The 24,876-nt window shown below is 54.9% G+C and overlaps 7 protein-coding genes across 7 annotated transcripts; 3 read left to right on the top strand and 4 right to left on the bottom strand.

Moving 5' to 3' along the window:
- Positions 1 to 1,510: 1,510 nt before the first annotated feature.
- LTHEOB_12616 (Purine catabolism protein) lies at positions 1,511 to 2,776 on the bottom strand (the record flags this gene model as incomplete). The annotated part of the gene is made up of 3 exons (XM_035509503.1): positions 1,511 to 1,953; positions 2,002 to 2,627; positions 2,688 to 2,776. 3 exons carry the CDS (start codon positions 2,774 to 2,776, stop codon positions 1,511 to 1,513), a joined length of 1,158 nt encoding a protein of 385 aa, XP_035364441.1.
- Positions 2,777 to 3,498: 722 nt separating this feature from the next.
- LTHEOB_12615 (Vacuolar protein sorting protein) lies at positions 3,499 to 4,273 on the top strand (the record flags this gene model as incomplete). The annotated part of the gene is made up of 4 exons (XM_035509502.1): positions 3,499 to 3,555; positions 3,617 to 3,631; positions 3,682 to 4,095; positions 4,157 to 4,273. 4 exons carry the CDS (start codon positions 3,499 to 3,501, stop codon positions 4,271 to 4,273), a joined length of 603 nt encoding a protein of 200 aa, XP_035364440.1.
- Positions 4,274 to 6,075: 1,802 nt separating this feature from the next.
- LTHEOB_12614 (uncharacterized protein) lies at positions 6,076 to 7,383 on the bottom strand (the record flags this gene model as incomplete). The annotated part of the gene is made up of 2 exons (XM_035509501.1): positions 6,076 to 6,946; positions 7,007 to 7,383. 2 exons carry the CDS (start codon positions 7,381 to 7,383, stop codon positions 6,076 to 6,078), a joined length of 1,248 nt encoding a protein of 415 aa, XP_035364439.1.
- Positions 7,384 to 8,407: 1,024 nt separating this feature from the next.
- Positions 8,408 to 10,585, bottom strand: LTHEOB_12613 (Ribonuclease CAF1; the record flags this gene model as incomplete). Its single annotated transcript, XM_035509500.1, has 3 exons — positions 8,408 to 9,189; positions 9,242 to 9,869; positions 10,040 to 10,585. The coding sequence occupies 3 exons, from the start codon at positions 10,583 to 10,585 to the stop codon at positions 8,408 to 8,410; spliced, it is 1,956 nt and encodes a 651-aa protein (XP_035364438.1).
- Positions 10,586 to 11,377: 792 nt separating this feature from the next.
- On the top strand, positions 11,378 to 12,749 carry LTHEOB_12612 (Peroxin 26; the record flags this gene model as incomplete). Its single annotated transcript, XM_035509499.1, has 3 exons — positions 11,378 to 11,829; positions 11,891 to 12,378; positions 12,631 to 12,749. The coding sequence occupies 3 exons, from the start codon at positions 11,378 to 11,380 to the stop codon at positions 12,747 to 12,749; spliced, it is 1,059 nt and encodes a 352-aa protein (XP_035364437.1).
- Positions 12,750 to 14,954: 2,205 nt separating this feature from the next.
- On the bottom strand, positions 14,955 to 20,626 carry LTHEOB_12611 (Ubiquitin c-terminal hydrolase; the record flags this gene model as incomplete). Its single annotated transcript, XM_035509498.1, has 4 exons — positions 14,955 to 15,703; positions 15,751 to 18,993; positions 19,055 to 19,987; positions 20,581 to 20,626. The coding sequence occupies 4 exons, from the start codon at positions 20,624 to 20,626 to the stop codon at positions 14,955 to 14,957; spliced, it is 4,971 nt and encodes a 1,656-aa protein (XP_035364436.1).
- A 909-nt stretch (positions 20,627 to 21,535) lies between these two features.
- LTHEOB_12610 (uncharacterized protein) lies at positions 21,536 to 24,178 on the top strand (the record flags this gene model as incomplete). The annotated part of the gene is made up of 1 exon (XM_035509497.1): positions 21,536 to 24,178. The coding sequence occupies one exon, from the start codon at positions 21,536 to 21,538 to the stop codon at positions 24,176 to 24,178; it is 2,643 nt and encodes an 880-aa protein (XP_035364435.1).
- Between the last annotated feature and the right edge of the window lie 698 nt (positions 24,179 to 24,876).

Below are 24,876 nucleotides of genomic sequence, written 5' to 3'. Positions count from 1 at the left end.
TCTGGGATATGTCTCACTTGAGCTCTGCTTTAATTTTGTTAAACCGTCAACACTTTATAAATAGAAAGGGAGGGAACGAAGAGTGTGATAGTAACGACTACAATAATATTCAGTAACAGCATCAGAACATACAAATAAGGATTAGATGGTGAGCATTGTCTCAAATGACTAGAATGCGTTCGGCATCGTCGGTGGAGCAAGAGCGTAAGGTCCCAATGCCGTTATAACCGGGACGATGCCGACTACCGTTCCCACCACGCGTCTCAGCCACGCCATACGACTGCCGTGAGTCCGTTTATGCTGTTGCAGAGCACTTCGACGGAGTAGTAACCCGAGAATATTGTTGCGGATCTGCTTAGCTTGTGTGTATGTAGAACACAAGTTGCGTTTAATCAGTGACGATTTCCTTCAAGTAAACGACAAGTTAAATTATTGAGTTGCATTTAGATAGAATCTCAGCATTGAATATAGTAAGAAAAGTGTTTCAATATCTTTGCTTCGCGCGCCGTCCCAGCAATCAATTACTATCGGAGTCATTGTCAATCAGTCAATCGCCCGAGAAATTTGGTAGTGGCCGGCATAGATGAAGTATCAATGCTATTGCTCATGTTGAGGCGTCTGTCTCGTAACTAGCACTTTGAAGAATATTTATTTTCTCAGCATTAGACACGCTCCTTCGTTAGTTCTCAACCGTAAACCCTACCTTATTTTCGGACTCTTCACTGAATGGGAACAACAGCTCACCTTGTCACGGATACATTTATCACAAAATTCAGATTGTTATATCCGATCATTTGTTGAAAACTTCTCAAAACTACAAACTAGAATGGTGTTCTTATAGAGTGTATGTCTAGGACTTTCTCTTAGAGCATAGAATTAAATCATCAAGTAATGCTGATAATATATCTTACAGCAGCATTGCGAGATTATAGAAGAGTTCAAATCCATTATGTGAAGCAAAGTTCATAGATGCTATCCAACGAGGCAATAGAGCACTGGTTCTCTGGGCACTACAATTCCAGAGGATAGTCAAAGCATTCATAGAGACGCACACCTGCATCCTACCTACGAAACCGGATACAGCATCACTTCCCTCACTATTTGTTGCCAGCATCATTAAGCGAACCAATCTCATACACCGTGCCTAGCCACGATGACGAGACCATGCACGTCTAAACAAGCTCAACCTACGGGAGGATTCGGGCCACGTCAAAACCCATGCACCATCCGGGTCCGTGGGGGAACGAGTCATATTTCCTAATTAGGAAAAAAGATGCGCACACGCAAGTTCAAAGGAGTCACACGGGATAAAATCGAGCACGGTGGGGAAAAAGAAACAAATGAGGGCAGAAACCCCTCTTTTTTGCCATGTATGTACATGGGTGCCGCATGCACCCGTTCCATTCTCTGTCGTCCCCCCAATCTATGTCACGTAACCTTTTGTCATGAAAACATCTTCATCATACCAAGATCAGAGGCGGAGACTGTGTATATTCCTCTACGCTCAAATTTAGGGCGCCTGGTAGCCAGCCTCCGAGAGACCCGACTTCAGCGCGTCGAGGGCGCGATCAATGTCATTTTTCCTGGGGTCCATCACGCTGACACCCATGTGGCCGAATCTGATGTACTTGGAGGCGATCTCCTTGTGGAGACCACCAGCGAAAATGACCTTCTTCTGCAGAAGGTTGGGCAGGATCTGGGCTGCGGCAATGCCCTCGGGCAGGTAGATGGCTGTCATGCCGTTGGCCTGGTTCTCAGGCTTCTCAGCGAGCTGCTTCAGACCAAGAGAGGTAATCGTCTGCTTGATCTTCTGCGAGACCTCCTTGTGGCGAGCGAAACGCTCATCCAGAGGAGAGGCGAGGATCTGGGTAAGAGAGGTGTGGAGGGCGCGGACGAGCTGAGGGGAAGGAGTGGCGAAGTAGGAGGCCTTCTTTGCCTCATAGTTTTGCATAACTGTAAGTGGTCAGCAGACTGCATGAAAGTGGGGGTGAAGAAACGCACTGGGCAGCCAGTTCTTCCACGAGCCGAAGTAAGAGGCGGGCTTGGTCTTCCTGGCCTTGAAGGTCTCAATGGCGCGGCCGGAAGCCATGACGATGCTCAGACCGGCAGGGCAGCCGATGGCCTTCTGGCTGGCCGTGAGAACCACATCAATACCCCAGTCGTCGAAGCGGATCTCCTCCGAGCCAACACTGCACACACCATCAACGACGATCAGAGTCTCGGGGCTGACGCGGTGGACGAGCTCGGCCAGGGACTTGATGTCGCTGAGGACACCGGTAGAGGTGTCGACGTGAGTGACAGTAATCAGCTTGTATTTCTTCTCCTTAAGAGCCTTCTCGACGGCATCCTGCTGGGGACGATCGCCAATGGGAGCCTTCAGCTGAGTGGGCTTGGCGCCGTAGGTGTCAAAGCAGTCGGCGAACGAATCGGCAAAGTACCCGGTGTGGAGAACGAGCACCTCATCGCCCGGCTCCGTAAGATTGGCCGCGACCTGGTCCCATCCTAATGTTCCCGAGCCCGAGATAACGAAAGGCTGAGATGCGGGGTTGGAGGTTTGGAACAGCTTCCGGAGCATCGAGAGGGTCTCGCCGAAGACTGAGACGAAGGCAGCGCCGACGTGCGACTCACTGCATGGTGAATGCGTGTCAGTGACTTGTTAAGAGGCGCTGAGTGACGGCGCAGCGTACCTGTAGTGACTCATCGCCTGAAGGACGGCATCATCGAACTCGATGGGCCCGGGAATGAGCAGGGTGGGGTGCTCTTCTTGGGTAGACATTGTGGGATCGTCGTGGGTGGTTGCGGCTTGTTGGAGGTCGAAGTCGTTGTCCGGTGGTGCAACACAGAAGGGAGTGTTGAGGGGAAGTTTAACGTCCAAGTGTCTCTCAATGAGACTTAGACGGGGCTGCGCTCGGGAAGCCAGGTTGGCGGCCGACGGGAAGGAGGGGTAGATGCTTAAGAGGCGGCGCGGGGTGGCCGGGGTGCCGGTTTCGGGCGAGGGATCTCGGGTGACGTTGGAGATAGTCGCTCAGGGCCCACCTCACACTTCCAATGCGGATGGGGCGATTTGCAACGGGAGCGAAGCCGAATTTATGTCTCTGGAGGACGCGGAGTAAGGAGACAAAAAGTTTCAGAGGCTCGGTACGTACACTTGCCGACTTCGGGTCGCGTCCGGGGTAGTGTCATTCGAGGACGTGCTGAGCGCCTGGACCCGCCGCCGGAGAGGCAGCGGTTGCCATTGAGGGCTGCATTTTCGCAATAGCGCCCGAGAAGGAGCCTGCAAGCGCCGGGGTCGCTTTCCCGCACGAAAACGCACAGTTTCGCGTTATTCCGCCGGGAGGGTTTTGCGTGGGCGCGCGGAGCTTGGCGCGCCCAGTTCCGCCTTCTCCTCCGCCTGCCCCGAGCCCGGAGGCGCGTGCGCGGCGGGAGCTCCTACGTACGGCCTGCCCGCCATCTCGCCCATGTGCTGCTCCTCCGCTCAACATCGTATGCGCCCACGCCATGACTTCGAGATTAGTCCTATGCCTCGGTGACCTCTTCATCCCGGACAGGGCCGCGGTATGCCCCCGTTCCTCCCCCGCACAGCGCCCGTTTCGCCCCGGCTGACGCCCTCCACCAGGACATTCCCGCAAAGGTAGACAGAGCTCCCGCCGCGACCCCTCCCTCGCTCTGACCGCGCCGCAGTTCAGGAAGCTCCTCGCCCCGGGCAAAATCGGCCAGATACTATGTCTCGGTAACCTTACCGACAAGGATACCTACGACTTCCTGCGCAGCATCGCTCCCGACCTGCAGATCGTCAAGGGCGACTTCGACGTCGAGGCGCCCAACCTCGCCCTCTCCAAGGTCGTCACCCACGGCTCGCTGCGCATCGGCTTCACCCATGGCCACACCATCCTCCCGCCGGGCGATCCGGACAGCCTGCTGATCGCCGCTCGCCAAATGGACGTCGACGTCCTGCTGTGGGGCGGCACCCACCGCTTCGAGGCATACGAGATGGAGGGCAAGTTCTTCGTCAACCCCGGCAGCGCAACCGGCGCCATGACCACCGGCTGGTGGCCCGAGGAGGAGGATCCGACCCCGAGCTTCGTGCTCATGGATGTGCGTCTGCGTGCTCCTCCGCTCCAGGCAGCCACCCGACAGGCTGACGCGTCAATCACAGGTCCAGGGAGACGTTCTGGTGCTCTACGTGTACCAATTGCGCAAGGACGCCAACGGAAACGAAAATGTAGGAGTGGAGAAGGTCTCGTTCCGGAAAAATGGAGGTGGCCTGGAGTAAAGATGATTGGAAATCGGTCCCCTCAGAGTCCCGGAGAGAATAATGATACCAGTTTTTGTGACGCTCATCTCCGCACCTCTCCGCATGCTCGTGCTGGCTTGACGAGGCGCGAAGCAGATAAGGCGTGTCCATTAGTCTCCTATTTCTTCCGAAACGAAGCCTATTCGCTACTGAACGCTCGACTCAAGCTTTCTTGAGCATCGTTACCCCGCAATTTCGTTGACTCAAACCCCCCAAGCTACGGTCTTTCTTCGTAGATCCGGGGAAGTACGGTGTTGTCAGTCATCAGTGAAGACGTGGAGAATGTGCCTAATGGAAGTTGATGCGGCGCTAGTGGATATACGACCGGGGTGAATTCCGATTCGTGCCATAAATCGAAGCTTCTATTGACCAGCATTCTTTTCCCTGCATCTTTGACACGTGGTGATAGGTAGCTCCTGTAAATCCATGCAAGCAGGGATGATATACTAAGAAGCTAAGTACAGTCCCCTCTCGCAGCTGATGGCTAGCGTGGATTTGTTTTTTGCTCATGCCATAGGTAGTTGAAGCTATCGTCCGAACAAGAATGTGGAATTAAAACCTTTACATACATGTCCGGACAATAGCTTCAGCTACCCAAGTACGTTGTTTTTCTGAGAAAGAGCTGAGGCATGCTACGCCGAGGGCCTTACTATTCTTCATGCTAGCCGTCGGCTGCGATAACTCCCTATACCACGGCTAGTTCCTATTCAGACGCATCTAAAATCATAAATACTATGACACCTCACTCGAGGTTCAGGTCCGTTGATAAAATTGTCTGCTTCCTCACCTTACTCTTAGACTTTCGACTAAACCAAAGTTTAGAGTTTTTAATCTAGGAGCAAAGCTTGTGATATTATCGCGTCACTTTGATCCTCGGTCGAGTCCTGGGCAAGACCATTTGCCAAATTTCTGCTGTGTTGGGCCTATCGTTCTCTTCGAGGGGGTTTCTTCCTCCTCCCTTTAAAGGTCAGGTTATACCGCGAGCCTTCCGTCTCCGAAGCTAGGTCCGATGAATGGCAGCTTTACGCAGGCAGGAACCTTCCTACATCAACGTACTCGCGGGAGTTGGCGGTTCCGTATTCTAGAAATAGAAAACCAAGCCAACAGTACCATCTGCTAGCGAAGCGCCAGAGTCAGCTGCATGTAAGAAGCCAACGAGTCGGACGTGCACAGCCCACATGGATGCACTAAACCACGGTTGGTTCAAACCAAGTACCTCTGCTGCTGACACACATCTACAGATGAATGAACCAACTTGTCCAACAACCTTCAAGCGACCCGCTAGGTTTGCATTCAAAATGTTTGCCAGATGCACACGGATGGAGAACGACACGTCGAAAAAGGTGTCCAGAGGTATTGTTATTACACGTATCAATTCAATGAAGGGAAAATTCCAAGTCTACAACATTTGAGGTATCTTCAAAAAAGACTGTCGCCTTCCACCTCCGGGAAGCGCAGTGAAATAGCCAAAGAGGAAACGAGAGTCGCAATTCATGCAACCAACTGAATCAGTACATGAACAAATGCAAAACGTGAGAAAGCCCACATTGACTCCCAATATGCATGACGCAAAACATTACCATGACGCCATTCCGCGTTTAGTTTGGTTGAATGAAAGGGTGAGGGTGAAGAAAATAAAAAGGGTCCTGTACAAAAATGCGACACCAGGAGGCAAACCAACCTTATGCACAGCCTTCCTCCACGCAAAATGAGAAGAAAAAAAAAAGTCAAAATCCCTCAGTCGTTGAATCCAGCACAAGTCGTTTATTCTCGTTTTCCGTTCAAGGGACCTGGTTCGCTTTCTTCGGGCGCTCCGCGCTCGGCGGCTGTACTTTCGGAGGCGGTCGTTCTACCGTTTGCGTCTGGAGCTCCCTGCCGGGCTTGATGCAACGGCCCTTGCGACCGACCTCCTGCTGCAGCCAACGCAGCCGATCCAGATCGTTACTTTTGAAGTCAAATGCCCCCGTCCAGAAGCCGCAATCGATGTTGGTCGTCTCAGCACGTTGCTGGACCTGCCACCAGCCGCTCTCGTCGACGGGCGGGACGCGGTCGGGCGTGTGCTCGATGCCGGCGATCATGCTGTCGCCGGGAACGTGGTGAAAGAGCTCTGGATTGATGCTCCAGCAGCGGAGACCGTCCGAGATGCAGCCGCGCAGGATGGTGATGTCGTACGCGTGATCGCCGGGGCGCGACGACTCGCGGCCCGCCAGCTCCGTCAGGAGGCGGTTGGCTGAATGACGCGTCACAGCGTAGGCAAAGGTGCACAGCGGGAAGCGGCTGCGGTGCACCAGACGCGTGCGCTCGGTCACGTTCAGGTTTTCCAACAGCGATGTCGTCCATGGGTGCAGGTTGTCGAAATCCGGCAGCGACTCGTCACGGAAGGCGATGTGCGGAGTGGCCGTCAGGTTCTCCGGAATTACGTGACCCTTCTCGAAGCCGATGTCCATGCCGTGCCAGTAGTCGCCGCAGTGTCCCATGTATAGCAAGTCCCAGTTCTTAGGGTGTCCGTACGGGTACTGCGGGTACTTGGCGTCGGGGAGCAGCGCGCGAATGGCGGATGCGACAAGCGGGATCTGCTGCGATCGGAGGCGGATGTCCCAGTCGACGTCGTCTTCAAGGATGAGGGCCGTCTCGGCGCCGGAGTCCATAAACCTGCGAGCTCCATCAATAACTTATTCTCAGGTTGCGCACCAGTGTAAAGGGCGGACGTACTCGCGAAGGGCGTGCAGGTGTCCTAGCCAGGCTAGGAGCGAGCCGCGCCCCAGTGTCGAGTTCTCGGGCAGCCTGAAGTTTTCCTCATCTTCTAGCGTCCAGCGTGGCTGTTCGGGGATGGTGATGTCGATTTCGGTGACATTGGCGGCGTGGATGAGCCCCTCGCGGCGCGGCGAGCCCTGCTTGGAGACGGCGTAGATGCGACCGAAGCCTAGGGTCGAATTGGTCGCTGGAATGCCGTGGACATTGTACTGGTGGAAAGGCGAGGAGAGGCGGTCGGTAATGGCGGACCAGTAGAAGAAAAGGGAGGCAGCGATTGCGGCAGCGACGAGATAGCGCACCGGCCGGCGAGGCAGTGACGTAGGCGATACGGACATTCTCGAAGGATTGGGGTGGGTCGGACGGCGGACAAAGCGAGCGGCGCGCGGCCGCGGAGTCTTTAGAGGCTCGCGAATTGAAGGTCCGGGTAGCTCCTGTCAGTTGGGGGTTTGTTGGAGGCAAGGGGTCCTGTTAGGCGCAAGAAGACATGGTGGCACTTTTATCGCCGTTTGACAGCTTAGCCTGGCGCACCTTAAAAGCACTTAGGGGCCGTGGAGAAAGAGGCGGTAGGGCCACAAATTACCGCGCAAGCATTTAGGCCCCGCCTATCGAGTAAATCGTCATCAGCGCTCCACGGCGCCTGACTCTCGCACCGCCAGAGATCGATGGCTATCGCTGCCATCGGGCAAGCAGCCCTTGTCAACATGATACCACTCGCACAACACCATGAGCTACTCCACATCCAATCTCGCCGCATGCCTGGCGCCCATGCCGCGTGCGCCAAGCTCGTGTGCTTGCGGCCGATCATGTCTTCAACTCTAACGTCTTTTGATAATTTGCAGGACTTGTGCATGCACGCGCAATCACGCCAGCTCCTGGATTCCTCCTGCGTTCTGACGCGAAACCCGCATCAGGCACGGCTGACAAGCCGTCCCTGACAGCGCTTCACAGCCCACTGGCCCGACACCTGACAAACTTTTTTTGGTGCGCATGCAGGAACGTAATCCCATTTGCCGGGCGCAGGTCGAACCAAGGAACCCTGCGTCCGCCCCGCCGCGCGAATTGTGCTAGGGCGCATTCTTCTCTCCCGCGCATCAGCCACATGGAATCGCCCGACGCCACGCCATGCCTGTCTATGGTCCATCGCTATGCTAACCCGCTCGCTGAACGCCTTTGCCCATGCCGCCTAGGTCGAGGCCCACGAATGCCACAGCAGAAACTCCGGCTGGAGAATTGTTTGTTCAATCGTGCTCCAGCTGAAGAGTTGGCTCCCATGTTGGATTGTTGGTTTTCTATACTTACGCGTCTTGTCCAATTCTCCAACCGCCCGCAGGGTTGCTATATCCATCCACCAACACTTACTCACGGCCGCAGCTTCCAAACACTCTCCGTGGTACCGAAAACCCGCAGCTTGTTGCCATATACGCGCCAAAAGTCCGTTTCGAACGGAGGCATGAGAGTCATCGGCTCTGTTGCTTCTCGATTGACAGTGGAACTCTGCGGGGCCGCGCCCTCATTTTCGTATGAATAATAGGTTGTTCCTCCCCACTGAACCGCCTCGACTTGTGATTTCTCCGGCCGTTTGCTCAATAAGTCATTCTGCAGCAATTCGGACGTTGCCCCTGCATCTTCTTTCTCGCTCTCGACATCAGCCATTTCGCCCTCGCTCTCGGTATCAGCTATAGCCAATTGTTCGAATTTATTTTTCGAAGAGAACATTGATGAGCTCTTGGTGTTGGTGTTTGTCTGGCCGCCCTTCTTCTTTTTCTTCTTACGCGATGCTTTCTTCTGCGCCGTGTCCGTGTCGGCTAGAGGTGCAACTTCTTGCATCAAAGCAGTTTGATCGCCGTCGACACCGGGCGTGATCGCTGGCGTGAGAAGCTCGGTTACTCCATCGAGAGTGATCATTCCTTGATTTGGCGTAGCAAGCGGGGGAGACCCGCTTCGATCTGGGAGGATCTCTTCAGCCGTGTCATAAGCCTCGTCGTCGTCGCTGTCTGCCAGCGATACATCTTTCAGGTATGCGCCGTCGTGTTCAAGCTTGGTCGATAAGCGAATCATTATGAGGGCAGTCAAGAAGCTGTCATATCCTGCCTCATGCAGCGGTGTTGTAGTGTGGTATTTTTCATGTGCAGGATGTGTAACTACTCTTTGTTCAGCCTGCTGCATATATGCCCAAATATTCGGTATAGTTACCAATAGTGGGTTTATCTTGGTCGCGGAGCTTGTGGTGGATCTCCTCCAAAGAAGACCTCGGGTTTATGTCTCCACAGTTGTGGGTAGCCACGTATTTGGTGTCGACGACAAGAGGGAAGAGTTTGTGAAGCTTTTCACGGCATTTTTCGAGCGTTAGAGGCAACGGGCCAATGAAGGTGCGATACAAGTAAAGGATATCTGTGAACAAGTTGTGTCCAACGAGAACCGGTCTCCTGCGTTGCAGCGTTAAGCGGGCGCGGTCGAAGCGCGCTTTCAGATGAATCATATTAGCAGACTTCGCCGCCCCAGTATCGACATCTCGAGCGAACAATTCTGGGTTGATATTCAGCTCTCCGCCACAGAGGGCTTCTATGATCCAGCGGAAGCCTGTCTGTCGCTCAATCTGGCGGTCAAGGTTGTTCTTCCTCCGTTTTAAGAAACCTTTCTCCCTCTCCTCGTCGAAGGGCTTGATCTGTATGGACTGGGGCTTGGAAACGGTTATGAGGTCCGGGTATTCGGCACGAACCAGCTGATGTACGAGGCGCTTTTCGAAGTTGCCAAGCTCAGGGTAAGTGGGTTGCACACCGACAGGGTTGGTAGAAACGATATTGAGAAGATCCGGGAAAGGCTACCAGTGATTAGTGGAAGAAACTACCAACGGATCGGCCCAAGAAACAACACTATCGCAGGTAGTTGAAGTGGGAACAAAGACATAGCAGCCGCTCACATGCGTGTGCGAAGCTACTTCCTGTCACCGACCGTAGAGTGGGACGGTGCACAGCTTATTACGTGACTTACCTTGCCTGTCTCCTTCCAGGTGTCAATGGCAGTGCGAACCTTATTGACGAATTCCAGAGATTGCACTTCGTCTTCCTTGAGCTGAACATCCGCGATGGTAGACTTGTCCCACCTCTTATGTGTCAGTTTCATGGTTTCCTTGGCCTCTTCCCTGGAGAGGTAGGGGACGCCCTTCGTCATGGGAAGATCCATTTTGAAACCGACGCTCAGAAGGAACTCGGCGGCGCCGCTTTGGAAAGACCAGATTCTCTCAATGTCTAATCTCTCTTCGAGCAAAGGGCTGAGATTGAAATTGTAAGGGCGCACAACATATCTCTCAGACTGTAGATCCTGCTCAACGCAAGTCAGGCCAATCTGCAGGATTTGGTAGCGGTCCGCAGCGTCTTTGATCTCGTTGTAGCGCTCTTCCAAGGTCTGCTTGGTGCCGGAAGTCCCCTTCGAAGGGATACCAGACAGCTCCAAGTCAAAAGCGACGAAGTGAGCGGTGGATACAGCTTCAATGATCTCAAGGAGACGGCCCCAGAAGGCCGTCTTATCGACCTCCATGTTGGGTTAATTCGCGTTTGAATGCCTCTCGGGACTGTCGAGAAAACTTAAGTGGCAGCGGCGAGGCTTAAGCAGAGCCGCACGTGCCAAAACAACAGGGGAGTGTACGAAATTTTCAGGCGTGCGTTGGATTTGTGATGCAGCGAAGGAGCCCGTTAGAAAACGATTCAAAGTGCTGGGTGGTGGCAAAGGCGAGAAATTTGCCGGCTGTTTGATGCTGCAGTGTTGTTTGCAAGCGGCAACCCGCATGCGTTGGTTTGGTGTTAGCAATGAAGCAATGATGCTGCCAGGGTCCGTGGACGTGATGCGCGGTGGTGATGAGGGAGCCCGGGGTGGTATGACGGCATCTTTCGCCCGAGACGCAGGCGCGGTGGCTGCCGACTGCCGATGCAGCAGGAGCGCCGGGTAGCTTTGGCGTGTGCCGATGCCGGATCGTGGCCCGTCGCAAGCCCCAAGGCGACGGCGCGCCCAGCAATACGTACTATCGAACACGGCACAGGCAGGCGAGCCGCACCCCGCGAGGCTCTCTCACATGCCGCCCGCCTGCTTCGCGTACCCTGGCCCCGTCGCGCGATTGAGGCCGTTGCGGGCGTTGCCCCGTGCCCTGGTGGTCCAATCTCCGCGCTCCGACGAGCCGAGGTCCTCGTCAGCGGGCCTGCGTGTTTGCGGCCGACATTCCTCACTTGAGCACCGCAAATCACTACCACAACACCGTGCGGGAAGCATGCGCGAACGCCTCCTGCGCGCCCCCCATATCCCCCGGATCTCCTCCTCCATGGAATAGCAACAACAATGTCCATGACCTACGAGAACATGCTGTCGGCCTCCGTCGCCTCGCTCGGCTCACCGCAGAGGCCGCAGACCGCGCAGATCGCGAAGACATACCGCCAAGCTGCTCAGCTGTTCCTCACACGACGCCTGCCCGAGGCCCTCTCCACCATCGAACCCGTCATCACTCCTGCGCTCCCCGACGAAGCCGAACAAGACCAGGATAGTAAATACGCCGCATTCGCGCCCATCGCGTATGCGTCGCGCGGCACCCGCGTCAAGGTCTGGAGCTTCTACCTGACCTTCTTGAACTCCGTTATAGAACTGGGGCCCGAGGAAGGCAAGCATGCATTTGGCAGTACAAAATGGAAGGCCTTGGTTTCCAAATGCCGCGATGGAAGCGTGTGGGAGGAAGTAGTGCGGGCCGGCTATGGCGGAGTTGAGGGCAGTGTCGACCCCGACGTCGTTATAAATTTGTGTGTGCCAACTGCTGCACTGCTTTCCGTGAACTTCGCATTAACTCTTCTTCTTGTGTAGAGCGACATTGCTGTTGACGCACGCCCCGTCGCAACAAGTGACCCAGCAGCGTCTCGAAACATACCTCTCTTCCTCGGCACAACCCACTTTCGACATCACTGCGCACATGAACTCTCCCCTCTACGCCCAAAAACGGCCGGGTATTAGGAGCCATGGTACGAATACGCCACGAGACCTCAACTCCCGCCTGAAGCTGCTCGAGCTGTATACCCTTCACGTTCTTCCGCGTAACGACGAGTGGGAATATGCTCGCGAATTCATAGGCATGAGCGAAGTGCTTGATGACGAGCGGAAGGAAGCATTTCTTCTGGCTCTGCACGGCCTCAAGGAAGAGCAGGAAAGCGCGGCCATGAGAGAAGCCCAGCTACGGCAGCAACAACAGGAACAGTTGGAACGCCGCCGCCAGGAAGCGGAAACACATCGCCGCGAAGCTGAAGAAGAGGAATCTCGGCGGCGACGGGAGCAAGAAGAACGTGAGGCCAGACAGCGTATGCATCGGTCCGCAAATAACGGGTCTCCACATCCTGCATCGAACAATACTGGCCGGGCTGCGACTTCAGCATCCAGAGGAGCACGACCTGGGCCGAATAAGAAGGCGCTCAGTCCCCGCCCAAGGAACCAGAGCGTATCTGCACGGGCATCAGCCATATTGAGCGCCGCCCAGAACATGTTCCAGAACGCCACACAGTCGTTGACACAAAATCCCATGGCATTCCTTCGCACATTACTCTTTCTCTTAGCCTTTGCTCTAGCATTCGGTAGACAGGATCTACGAGATCGCGTGAAACGTCTACTACGGATCGCGTGGGAGAAGATGCGCAGAACTGTGGGAATGGGCGTCAAGGTATCGTACATCTGAAAAACGGACCACGACACACTTTGAGATACCCTTCACCTCGGCCAGTCTGTTATTCCTATTTCATCACGATTGGTCCTTTCACACTGCAAATACCCGCCTCGAACACACCAAATCAATTATCTCCTTTGTTGACCTTTTCTTTCTCGCCAATCGAATAATACATTATTCAACAGCATGCAAGCCAAACACGGCAGTCCCTTAGAGGGTCTCCTGAAGTTTAAGGCTTTGATTAACCCCTTTCCTTGGTCCACGAAGCGTTTCCCGAAATTCAAACAAGGGAGCTCGTGAGAGACTATTGACGAAGTGTAATGCTATTCCATTACTAAATGATTTTCTTTTCTGTATCACCTGGACTGTACTAAAGCGAGACCGTTTACTTTGGGCGGGCGGCGTTATCGCGTCTGGGAAGGGAGGGGGAGAGGGAGCAAGAACGTCCGGCAAGGACTGGGCAACATGCACTTCCATCAAAAAGAGGGTGATCTGAAATTTTACTGGCGTACGGCTTTTCTTATTGACCTTTGCTTCCCTTTCTGTTTTCTGCTCTGATCCTCTGTTCCTGAAGGGCTGCCCGGAATGTAGTTAGGAAATGAGACATATTCGACATTGCCTAAGTGCCCCTTTCCAGCATCCTTGACTCTCCTCCGCTTACCTACCCGCCCTTGAAACGAAACGATATGGTGGGATCAACGACTAACGTGATTCGGTACGCATCTTCATGGTGTTGATCGTTTTATGCCTCGGCTGGTTTCCGACCGGAATGAGTGAATGAATAGTGATCATCAGCGCACCAGCTCGTACCAAGACTTCAGCCCTTCGCTTGCGGGTTTCGGCATTCACGCAAGGTAATAGATAACAAAAGGGGGAGTACAGAAGGTCAATATTACTCCCCTTGCAGATACGCAGGATGCTAAATGTGACAACAACATGCAGGTTAGAGTGAAACGTAGGGAGAGCACAAGAGCACAAAATTTAATTCTACGCACAGTCCGGGGGGTTATTGCAGCCGACGGCTAGCATGAATTTATTTTTCGCTTATACCATGGGCAGTTGAAACTCTCATCCGGATGTAAATTAGGAACTAGTAATTGTACATTCACGTTCGGACGATAGCTTCAACTACCCATACATATTCTTTTCATAGTGGAAAAGAAATGAAGTGGGGAATATCTATGCTATGTTCTCTGGTCCTGCTATTCTTCGCGCTAGCCATCAGCTGCAGCGCCCCTCTATAAACAAATACAAAAGAAAAGGAGGAATTGTAGGGCTTTATACTGATTCACGTGGAACAAGACCACAGGAGAGGAACAACTCATCTAATCACCTACGTAAATGTGCTTGTCATAAGGGTAACCGCCGATCTATGCATGTATATATTCATGTGTGCACGTATTTACATACAAAATGACTCCAACCTTACAAATTGCCAAATACAAAGTTGAACGGATAAAAAGAAGACAGAGACTGAGAGTCACTCAGCCAACCAACTAGTAATCGACGCATCCTTGCCAACTCACACCAATCTGACTTCTTATACTTTGTTCTAACACGGCCATAAAGCCTGGAACCTCGCACTGTCTCCTTGTGAGATCCCAAGACTAGCAAAAAGAACAAAATCCTCTCCCGTCTCTTTTCTTCCAATACTCTCCAGTTCGCATTAAACTCCCCATACCATTTCGTGGACGAAGAGGTCAAAATTGAAACACAACAAAAGAGGAGAAACGAAGATACTCCCAGAGGACCGTGTAATGCATGTTCTACCCTCGGTATCCACCAACCGTGATCATCTTCGTCGTTCTACATCAGTTGTAAGCAATAACCTGTCACCCCCCGGAAGAGAGATATTTTCCCATCACACATCAAATCCCTAGCCCACACAATGCGATCTAAGGAGAAAAGAGATAGAGATAGAGGACGAAGTCGTTCTTCCTTGCACCTAGACCCGATCTCTGTTGATTCTCTCATTTGTGCCATTGCGACCAACCCTTGACGTGAGGATGATTTTATGTGTCTCCAGCATGAATGTTCTTGTTTGTCGAGTCATCAAGAAAAGAAAACGAAGGGAAGACGAAGCAAACAATAAACGACTTGGAACCACCCAAAAATGCCCACAACGGATGCTTGAGGATGCTCAAAGGAATAAAAATGAAAAATCCCCTATTTCGTTCATAAGTTACTCTTTTTTTTTCCATGTCCCTTTTCATGTCTCTAGTCCACCTTGACATCCTTCTCGTCTACCCTAACCTCCGCCACATCGTCCAAGTCCGGCATTTCAGCCTCCGCGGCCTCCAAGTCCGCGCCAACGTTCAGCAGCGCGGGCGGGCCCTCCATGCCGTTGCCGCCCTCGTGATCCGAGTCTACAGGGGTAACGTTACCGGGTCCGGAGAGCAAGCCATCTTCCCCCTCAAAGTCCAGCATGCGGTTCTCGATGTCGCTGCCAGCCGACTCGGGCATGGCGGCGACGTCGCTCGCCACATCTGTGTTATCATCGTCAGCTGCGCCATCCATCTGGTGCGTTGCAGTGGGCCAGCCCCAAGAGGGCTCACTGGCTGCGGGGAGGAGCCCGATGGCCTTGGTGCTGGGTCCACTGGTGATATCCATGGAGACGCCCTCATCATCTTCATATGGCGGCGGGGCGTCATCGTCATCATCATCATCATTCGTCAAGGCTGTCGTTGTCGTCGTCACGCCAACCGAACCAGCCGCGCGCTGGGGACCAGCTCCTGCTGCGCTCGAGTCTCTCGGCGACCCATTCGGGGATGAGCCGCCGAGACGCCGGCCGTTTCCCGACGGCGAGTCTTCACCGGAATCAGATGCGGGAGCGAACGCCTGCCGGACGATGTCCTGCAAGTAGGGCGGGCCTAAAGGGGTGTCGTCGGTGCGGCGACGGCGGTAGAAGAGCAGGTATGCGCTGCTGTTGACGATGTTCGAAGGGCTCTTCTTGCTGACCATCGAATCTGTCTCGCATTAGTATATACACAAGTACTCATTCGGAGAAACTTACCATTGTAGTCGTACCACTGCCCGTCGTAGAAGTTCTTTGCCACAGCAGTGTAGTGTCCTCCACCGAGGCCACCAAAATGGTTATCCACTGCAAAAAGGTCGTAGACCAAAGGCTTGCCTTCACTGAGACCCACACGCTCGGTGATATCCAACCCTTCGATGGGGAAATCGACGAGGATGTCAACCTTGTCCCTGAAGCCACGGTTGGCACCAAATCGCTTGAGGTGGACTACGAGAATGTCTGGAGCCGTCCAGATCTCGAGGGTCTTGCTTGCCCTGCGAAGCTCCTTGCAGCGGTTGCAGTACCAAGCATTCTCCTCAGAAAGAATCTCAGTCTTTGCAGTTTCCGCAAAGCAGTCTTCGAGCGTGATGCCTGACTTCTTCCGCGCAGCCCGCTTCTTCTTCTTTTCCGTGAGCTCAGGGTCGGGTAGAGTCTCGGTCAGATCCCACGTGCCCATGCCACGCAGGCCGTTCTTGTCTGAGACTTTACCGCCGAAGAGCGCATCAAAGCTCTCACTCTCCCAGTCCACGATGATGACTTCACCAGGACGGATGAGCATGGGCTCGCCATCAGGCTCAGACACAGGCTCAGAGTTGGCTCTAACGTTGGCACCGGCGCGGCGATCTTTCCGAGAGTAGGTCTTCATCTTCCTGCCCTTCTTGCCCTTTACTCTTCTGGCCTGCTTGTTCTGGAACTTCTGACGGTTTGCATGCTTGTTTGATACGCCTGCAAGCTCGTCTTCGCTCGGTTCGGCCTCAAATGACTCCATGGTGTTGGAGAACTGAGGCGTCTCCTCGTCGACGTCGCTTTCGGGAGTATCAGAGCGCTGGGTGCCTTGGGTAGACCTGCTGGCACCGCTGGCAGTAGACTGGATGGAGGATCGGCGGCTCGGGGGTGCTGGAATGCGAGAGTCCAGAGTGGCTAGTTCCCTGGAATCAAGCCCGCTCCAGCCCGTCGGAAGAATATCGTTGCCAGGCTTCGTGTACTTCAGGGTGAACAGCCTCCGAAGTTCAGGGGCAATGAAGCCACCAGGCTGCAGCACCGACGGCAATGAGCTCTGTTCTTGCATTGTCACATCACCGTCAGTGTTTCCATCAGAGTTGGTCTTCTCCGCTTCACCAGGCTCGGTCATGGTAACATCCACGATGCTCTCATCACCCTCAACGGAGTTGGCCTGGACACGACCATCCGCATTAGATGACGCATCCTCGTCAGCCGTCACCACGGTGTCAGACTCATCCCGTGGCGAAGACGAACCCTCCTCAAGAATTTCCCTGGTGGTCATTCCAGCCACTCTACCGATAATCTTACGCAGAATTTCGTCAGAGTCCTTCGCTTGCTCGCGCGTGACGAGAACGTGAGAAGGCCAGAGGGTCACCTCCCACTTGTTAGAAGGAGACTTGCGAACCCGATGGAACACAGGGACCACCAACTTATCCGCCATGGGCGAGTCCGTGTCGGGGATTTCTTCATCGTCAGAGTGGTGGAAAGAAAGCATGGACCTGGGTTTACTAGATCTCTTTGGAGGCGGCCAGTTTGTGGGGACATCGTCCAGTTCGTAGCAAACAATCTCATCGCGCTCCTGGATATTGCTTTCCACTATGGCTTGTTTGTCCTCAAAGTGCTTGTAGAACTTGTGGCTGTAGATCTCGGACATCATTATCCGCTTGGGGTCAACACCCGGGACGCGCTGGGCGATGAACTCCTTAACAGCTCGGAGCGGCCTATTAGGGTCCATATCCACATCGATTTGCACAGGACGGCCAACCAAGGGCACAAAGAAGATGCTGTGTTGCCAGTTCTTCTCGATCGGTAGCTGAAGAGTGAGGGAGGAGTAGGGGTCGAACGTGATGCTGACTTTGTCGCACTCCGGACAGACCATAGTGTTCTTATAGAAACCGTTGAACAGGTCCATGGCCACCGAGTCGTTACGTGCACGGTGGTTCTCGCGGTACTTTTCGCCAAGCGCCTTGATGGCTTCCGGGTCTTTATGGGTATTGTCATCCGAATCAGGATTCTCAATGTATGGTTTCTTGATGATCCTGTTCAAATCCTCATGAAGACCGTCCACTAAGAAACTGAGGAACTCCTGCGAGTCTTGTTGTCCATAACCGGAGAACATAGGCTGTGCACGTCCGAGTGCATACTTGAAGTTCTTGGGCGCGAAAGAGGTGGGAGAAGACTCGTCATAGATGGACGCGAGCAAACCCGCATATGCCTTTGCAATAGAGCCTCCATGGCCGAGCGGGTTATCTCCATTAAGTTCCTCTTTGTACTTATTTTGCATGAAATAAGCAGTGAGCTCCTCGACGCTACGGATGCACTGCAGAGCAGAGTTCATGTAGCAGGTATTGCCCAAGTTAGACAGACCAACAGTTCCACGTGTCCTGCCGTTCTTCGTCCGTCCACGCGTCATGGGCCCTCCAGGCGCCGGGCTGCTGCGTCCACTGTCCCCCTTGGAGTCCGGGATCTTACCAGTGCTGAGTGAGACGCCGTGTTTCGCCGCCGACTTACGCGCATTATCTGAGACAAACTCACCGCCGGCAGGACCGCCGATTTGTTCTTCTAAGATAAGAACTTGGCTAGTGTTCAAACCAACCAGATCCATCTTGACGCTACCGTTGTATTTCGGGTTGTTTGTCTCGTCCTTGTGGTCAACCATTTCTCTCTGAGTGCCCTCAGACATGGCTGTGAACGATGCCAGGTCAATCAGCAGAGGAGTCGGGGGCGTCCTAGCGGGAGAGCTGTTTCGGGACGTGGCCGGGGTGAGCACCTCCGCCTTAGGTTCCTGCTGACCCGCCGATCCGGTCTGGATGGGTTCCAATACTCTCCAAATTTGAACCTTTGTGGTCACGGGGATTCCGGCTGCCTCCTTTGCTCTTTTCAAGAAGTTCTGAAATTTCTCGCTCCGGCTTGAGAGCAGCCTGACCGCATTGCTAGTATTTTCCTTGATTCTTTGAGCGGTCATAGGTTCCGAGTCATTGCGCAACTTGCGAATCGTAATGAACGGAGGATAAATTTCGTACTGAACGTTCTGCATGCCAGAACCGGGCGGCGCGGTGTCGTGAGCATAGCGGATGATGGGAGGTACACCCGGCTTCACGCCATACCATTCGACCATCAAGTTCCATGCACCCTCTGGAAAAACTTCGTAGTCTTCGCCAATCTGAAGGCCTGGCTTCATGGGCACGAATAGCTGGCCAGAAGACTCGCTGACGTGGTCTTGCTCCCAGGCAGAGGCATCTTCGAAGGAGGAGTATTTGTCAAACCGTGCTTTCCATACTGTAGGAGCAAAAGAACGTACCTTGGTCAAAGAGAGGCTCGTTGTTGATGGGTCCTATCTCGCCCTCTGAAGCGGACTTGTCGAATGGTCCGAATTGCTTGCTGTCAGACACGCGTGAGAGGACACGCGACAGCCACCACATGCTGACCACATAGCCCTTCTGACCATCCTGGGGCAGAGCTTCGTGTAACGTCATGATCCGCACGACTTGCTCATCAAGTGAGAGGCCTGATGCAGTAGCGCTGGTGGCAGACTGGTCCTTGGGATTTGGCGGTGAGGGCGCAGCATCGCTGGTGGCCGAGGTGCTTACGGTGTTGGACTCATTGACGGACGTCGAGGCGGTATCCGAGCTGGCACCGCTGGTCTGGTCCTTGGGCTGGGGCTGCTCATCTCTGAGCATATCCACCGAGGAGCCTCTCGCGGTGCCGTTCTCCAGCTCCATCTGCTCCCTGCTGTCGTTCTCTCCAGCCATCTCGGAGGCGGATCGCTTTGCGGGGGATGCTGATCGGGGCGGTGGCGAGCGTACACAGGCGCCGGAGGGGGTGTTCTGCAAGCGGGAGCCGTCTGGCGCTGCTGAGGAGCCACGCCGATCTCCTGCGGGCGCGCCGGGTCTACTCGTGCTTTCCAAGCTCAGGCCAGCGTACGCCTCGCTGGGAGAGCTGCCGCCGCTGACCGTGTTGTCCCAGGAGGCACCGTCCGACTCGGCGACGGGCTCCAAGACTTCGTCGCGCAGATGCGGCGGGATGTAGCGCGGCGGCGAGGCGGAGGCGCGGCTGCCGACGGAGGGCGGGTGTGGAGAGGAGCGCGGCGACGCTGACGGCGGCGGCGGGTCGAAGGTCGTCCTTTGCGCAGGCCCTGGGGCGGACGACGAGGGGTTGTCTGAGGCTTCTGGGGGCGGGTCCTGGGCGAGCTTCCGCTTCTTGATGGACGCCGTCGTGAAAGCGAGCGGCCGGCCTGTGGAGCTGCAGCAGCTCCAACGGCAGGCACGGGCGTTGCGTGAAGCGGCGCGAGGCACGGGAAGGCGCGCGGCGCGGGTGGTGAGCGGGTCCTGTAACTGCTCCTAGGAAATCCGGTGGAAAAGCGCCTGTGGTGGTGGGTGACAGGACCGAGCAGTGTTGCTGGCGGCTCAATGCGAAGGGCAGAAAAATGAGGCTGCGCGGGCGGTGATGTAGTCAAGGTCGCGCTCGGGAACTGCCGCGCGAACGGCCAAAGGGAGCTGGGGATTAGGTGCGGTGCCTGCCCCGGGGCGTTCCAATTATAGGCGGGCAAGCTTCCTGCAGCGCGCAGCGTGATATCGCGATTGCGTGTGTACAAAGCGGCAGAGAGCCTTGCGATGCGCGCGTTGTTGCAGGCCAGCAGCACGCACGCGCGTGGGACAGCGGCAAGCGCATCGAGTCCGCAACATCTTTCTTTCCTCCACGCGTCCTCTAGCTACTGCTCACTAGACCGCTGTCCTGACCGCAATTTACTCCGTGCCGAGCTAAAAAAGGCGGCCCCAGAATCCTGGCTGGTCTTGCCTTCACGTTCCCGCGCGAACACACCCCCACCTCCATATGCCGCTGCCGACGTGACCAGGAGCAGCAGACCGCGCATTCTCAAACACTGCGCGAAGCAGTCGCCACTGTGATCTGCAGGCCGCAAGCCAGCGGAGCCTCGGCCTGGTAGATGAAGAAGGCGAGAAGTGAGGCTGTCACCGCTGCCCTCAAGTCTAGACGCGCCCGCCGGCGAGGTGAGCTGGATGGGGAACGAGGTGTTCGAGGGCGCAGGTACACATCCAGCCACGCCGATGGACCGATGCGTATAGGGTTGGCCCAGAAGAGGGTCTGAGCCAGACTTCATGCCGGATTAGGTCGGGGGGCCCTGCGAATATCTGCCCTGAGGGTGTTGGACCCTACCCCGCAAGACGGAATGAATGTCATCTGTACAGGAACATGCAGCGGAGGAACTCAAACCATGAAGGTCACCCGATGACCTATCCTCCGCTACTGTAAGCGAGCCGCAGGCCCTCCGGATGGCTGCATCAGATTGCCAGACAAGCGCACAATAGAATCGAGGGGAAACCGGCGGTGATAGACATGGAAGCTCAGCAGTTGTGGGCCTGGGCCTCCGATCCCGGCGCTAGCCGCTTTGGTCGCCAGGGGAAAGGAAAGGCAGGAGTTATGGATGACGTCGCGGAACGCACATCCGTTTCTGCTTCACCCTTTGGCATTTGCCGCTTGCTCGTTGCACAACACCCCGTTTGCTACGATTTACTAAGCGCCAGGATCGTCTTGGCCGCAAATTGTGGGGGCCGGAAAAGGTACCCGGCCACCGAGACTAGGCAGCATATCTGCTGAGACCACAGCCTCTTTCACCAACTGCTCTCCGCATTTCAGCGCACCGCGGAGCTTCCGTCCCAGCGACTTCTGGTCAGATACCCCTCGTCGCGCGCGTCTCTATCTGCTTGTCTGTTTCCGCGCCTCGCCGTGCTATGCTCTTTCCTTGCACAAAGTCATATGCAACATGTTCTCCAACATCTTCAAAGACAAAGACTCGTCACAACACCCAACGTCTGGCCCCAAGAAAGAGGCCTCCCTAGAGACGATACTTCCTACGCCAGAACTACGCGCTGAGCTCGCCCTCGTTGTGGTCTTGTGCACCGATGCCATCCGCAACGACCTCAGTGCCACCTTCCAGGTACCAGCAGCTCTCCAGACTGCCGCATCATTCCATGATCCTGCAGCCGAAGAAAACCTGATTGCGCTTGATGAAAACCAAAGGGCACATGCGTCGCGTGCTGCCGAACGAGCTGAGCGCGTCGATAAGATCAAGAAGGAGCTCGCCGCCGACGATGTTCAGGACTTGTACCGCGCTGCTCTCAGTTTCTTCAACAACTGGCGTGTGCAAGTCTTAAAGCGCCTAGGTGAAACCCTCAAGGTACATGGCAGGGAAATAGCCATTTTGAAGCAGCAGCGGGAGAGATCTTTGGCGAAGAAACAAGAGCTAGATTTGCTGTCCCTTGATGACAGCCAAACACCTCCTGATTCCCCTCATTCTCGCAAACCTATTCCCACTACCCTCACCCAGCTGCCAGAAGAGTCTCGCACTCTCATACTGAATTCTATCCTGCTTCTTCTCCTTTCTTTGCAGAATTACCCTGCCCATTCACGCCTTCTTCTCCTGCAACTCTCCTCCAGTCTTCGCGTGCCTACAGCCACACTCTGCGAACAGGAGACCGCACTCGCCAAAGCTCTTCTCACATCCGCACGCCAGCTCTCTGCCGAGGAGGAAACGGCCCGCGCTGCATCCTCGAACGCAACCTCTCGCAAATGGAAAGTGGGCCTGGCCACCGTCGCCGGCGCTGCCCTTATTGGCGTCACCGGCGGCCTAGCAGCTCCATTCCTCGCAGCAGGCGTGGGCACCGTCCTCGGCGGCGTCGGCCTGGGTGCCACAGCGGTCGGTGGTCTCCTGGGCGGGTTGGCGGGGAGCAGTGTGCTGGTGGGTGGGCTGTTCGGCGCGTACGGCGGGCGCATGACGGGCAAGATGATGGACAAGTACACGGCCGAAGTCTCCGACTTCCGCTTCATCGCCGTGCGCGGTGGCGACGACGGCGGCGTGTACGAACGGCAGCGCAAGGCGCAGGGGCTGTCGCGCCGCGATAGCAGGAGACCGGAGGATATCCTCGGCAGCTGGAAGCCGCCAGGCCGCTCCAACACCTCGTCTTCCTCCGCCATTGACCCAGCTTCCGAGCACCACCGCCTGCGCGTCGCTATCACCATCAGCGGTTGGTTGACCGACTCGACCGAGGTCTTTACGCCGTGGTTCGTAATGGGGCCGCAGCTCGAGACGTTCGCCCTGCGGTGGGAGGTCGAGGCGCTGCTGAAGCTGGGCACGTCGCTTTCGGCGGTGCTGAAGAGTGCGGCCTGGAGCTACGCCAAGTATGAGATCGTCAAACGTACGGTGCTGGGCAGCCTGGCGGCAGGGCTGTGGCCATTGATGCTCCTACGCGTGGGTCGTATAGTCGACAACCCCTTCTCCATCGCCAAGAAGCGCAGCGAGAAGGCTGGCGCTGTGCTCGCCGACGCTCTGATCAACAAGGCCCAGGGCGAGCGTCCCGTTACGCTCATCGGGTACTCGCTTGGCGCGAGGGTCATCTACTCGTGTTTACTGCAGTTGGCTGAGCGCCGCGCGTTCGGCCTGATTGAGAACGTGGTCATGATGGGCGCACCTACCCCGAGCGACGCCGCCGCGTGGCGAAAGATGCGGACGGTGGTGGCGGGCCGCTTGGTTAATGTGTATAGCTCTAACGACCATATCCTCGGTTTCCTATACAGGACAAGCAGTATCCAATTGGGCGTCGCGGGACTCCAAAAAATTGAAGGTGTTGAAGGCGTAGAGAATTTTGACGCGAGCGCTATGGTCGACGGCCACACTAGGTACAGATGGCTGACTGGTACCATCCTGAAGAAGATTGGGATGGAGGAGTTGGACGATGAGGAGGTGCGGAAAGAGGAAGAGGAACTTCGTATTGAGGAGGCAAAGGAGCGCAAGGCAGAGCAGGAGAACGAGAAAATGGTTGAGCAAAAAATTGAGAAGGCTGGCGACAGCCAGGAGGAGAGACGTATCATCATGCAAGACGTCGCCGAAGAAGAAGCCAAACTGCTGGAAATGCGGACTGGTGTCAGAGCTGACGAGCCGACCACCGTAAACCAGAGGGGAGCGGAGGCTGGCAAGGCGCCACCGTTTGAGAAGCTAAGCCTACAGGAAGAGCCCAGTCCACAACTTCCTCTCCGTCCATCGCAGAACCGAAGCATTCCCCGGAAGCCCGTTGGCCAGCCCGCAAACGCTCCGGAGAGCGAGATGCCACCAGAGAAACCCCCGCGACCTTCTCAACCCAGGGCTGGACCGTCCGAAAAAGAGGATGCGCCGCCGCCGCAGCCTCCTCGCCGCACCACGGCTGTTACCGACTTTGCACCGGCGCCTGCTATCCCTGTGGCATCTGAAACCAACAAAGATATTCTGGTTGATGATTATGACGACGACAATCTCTCTATAGGAGAAGACGACGTTGAGAGCGTCGGTGAAGTCGGCGAGATGACCATGTTAGAGGCAGAGCCCATATCTGACTCGGAGCCTGAGACTGAGTCGCGGCCGGGACGAAAATAACTGAAAAGGTGGTGCGGAAAAGGAGTGAGAAACGAACGCGTTGAGCTTCAGTATAAATGTTTACCGCCCGGTTTGAAACAGCAGTGCATCCTTATACATACATTTATCCAGAAAGCGGAAGATAGACCTGCTAGGTAGCATAATAGAATGCATTAGAACATTTTCAGATAAAATGCTGTAGACGACTAAGGTCAGGCAATACAGTTTGGCATATAATATTGCCAATAAATGTTGCAGTACGTTGAATAATCCGCAGATTCCCAACAAGAGCGCGTCGGTGCCGGCTTTATTTGTAAAGTGAACGCCACCTACGGGGTAGAGACATTTGATGCTACCGTGAAAAGATAGATAATTAGGTTCTCGAAGGGGAGTAAAATCCAGATTTGAGGGAGTCAAATTCTCGAAATGGGGGAGTCAAATTTGAAGAAGCCTTGTTGTAAAGCTCGACGACATGGAACCAGACTGAGATGAAGGGTCTTCACACTATTTCAGATCAAAAGGCGACATAAGTCCAGCTTTAACATCAAATTTATGAATTGTGTGGTTTAGATGACGCCACTTTTAATTCGCAATCCCAATGAAGCATGCTACTGAAAGCAGGATATCTACAGGATGAGCAGACGTCGCTGATGTGCCCTTAACCTTCGCTTCGATCCCATTTTGTTTCTCGCACCTTCATTAAGCTTCTCCTTGTGTCC

Source organism: Lasiodiplodia theobromae (genome assembly GCF_012971845.1).
Source record: "Lasiodiplodia theobromae strain AM2As chromosome Unknown scaffold_68, whole genome shotgun sequence".
NCBI lineage: Eukaryota > Fungi > Ascomycota > Dothideomycetes > Botryosphaeriales > Botryosphaeriaceae > Lasiodiplodia > Lasiodiplodia theobromae.
This window is presented reverse-complemented; position numbering and strand designations above follow the sequence as displayed.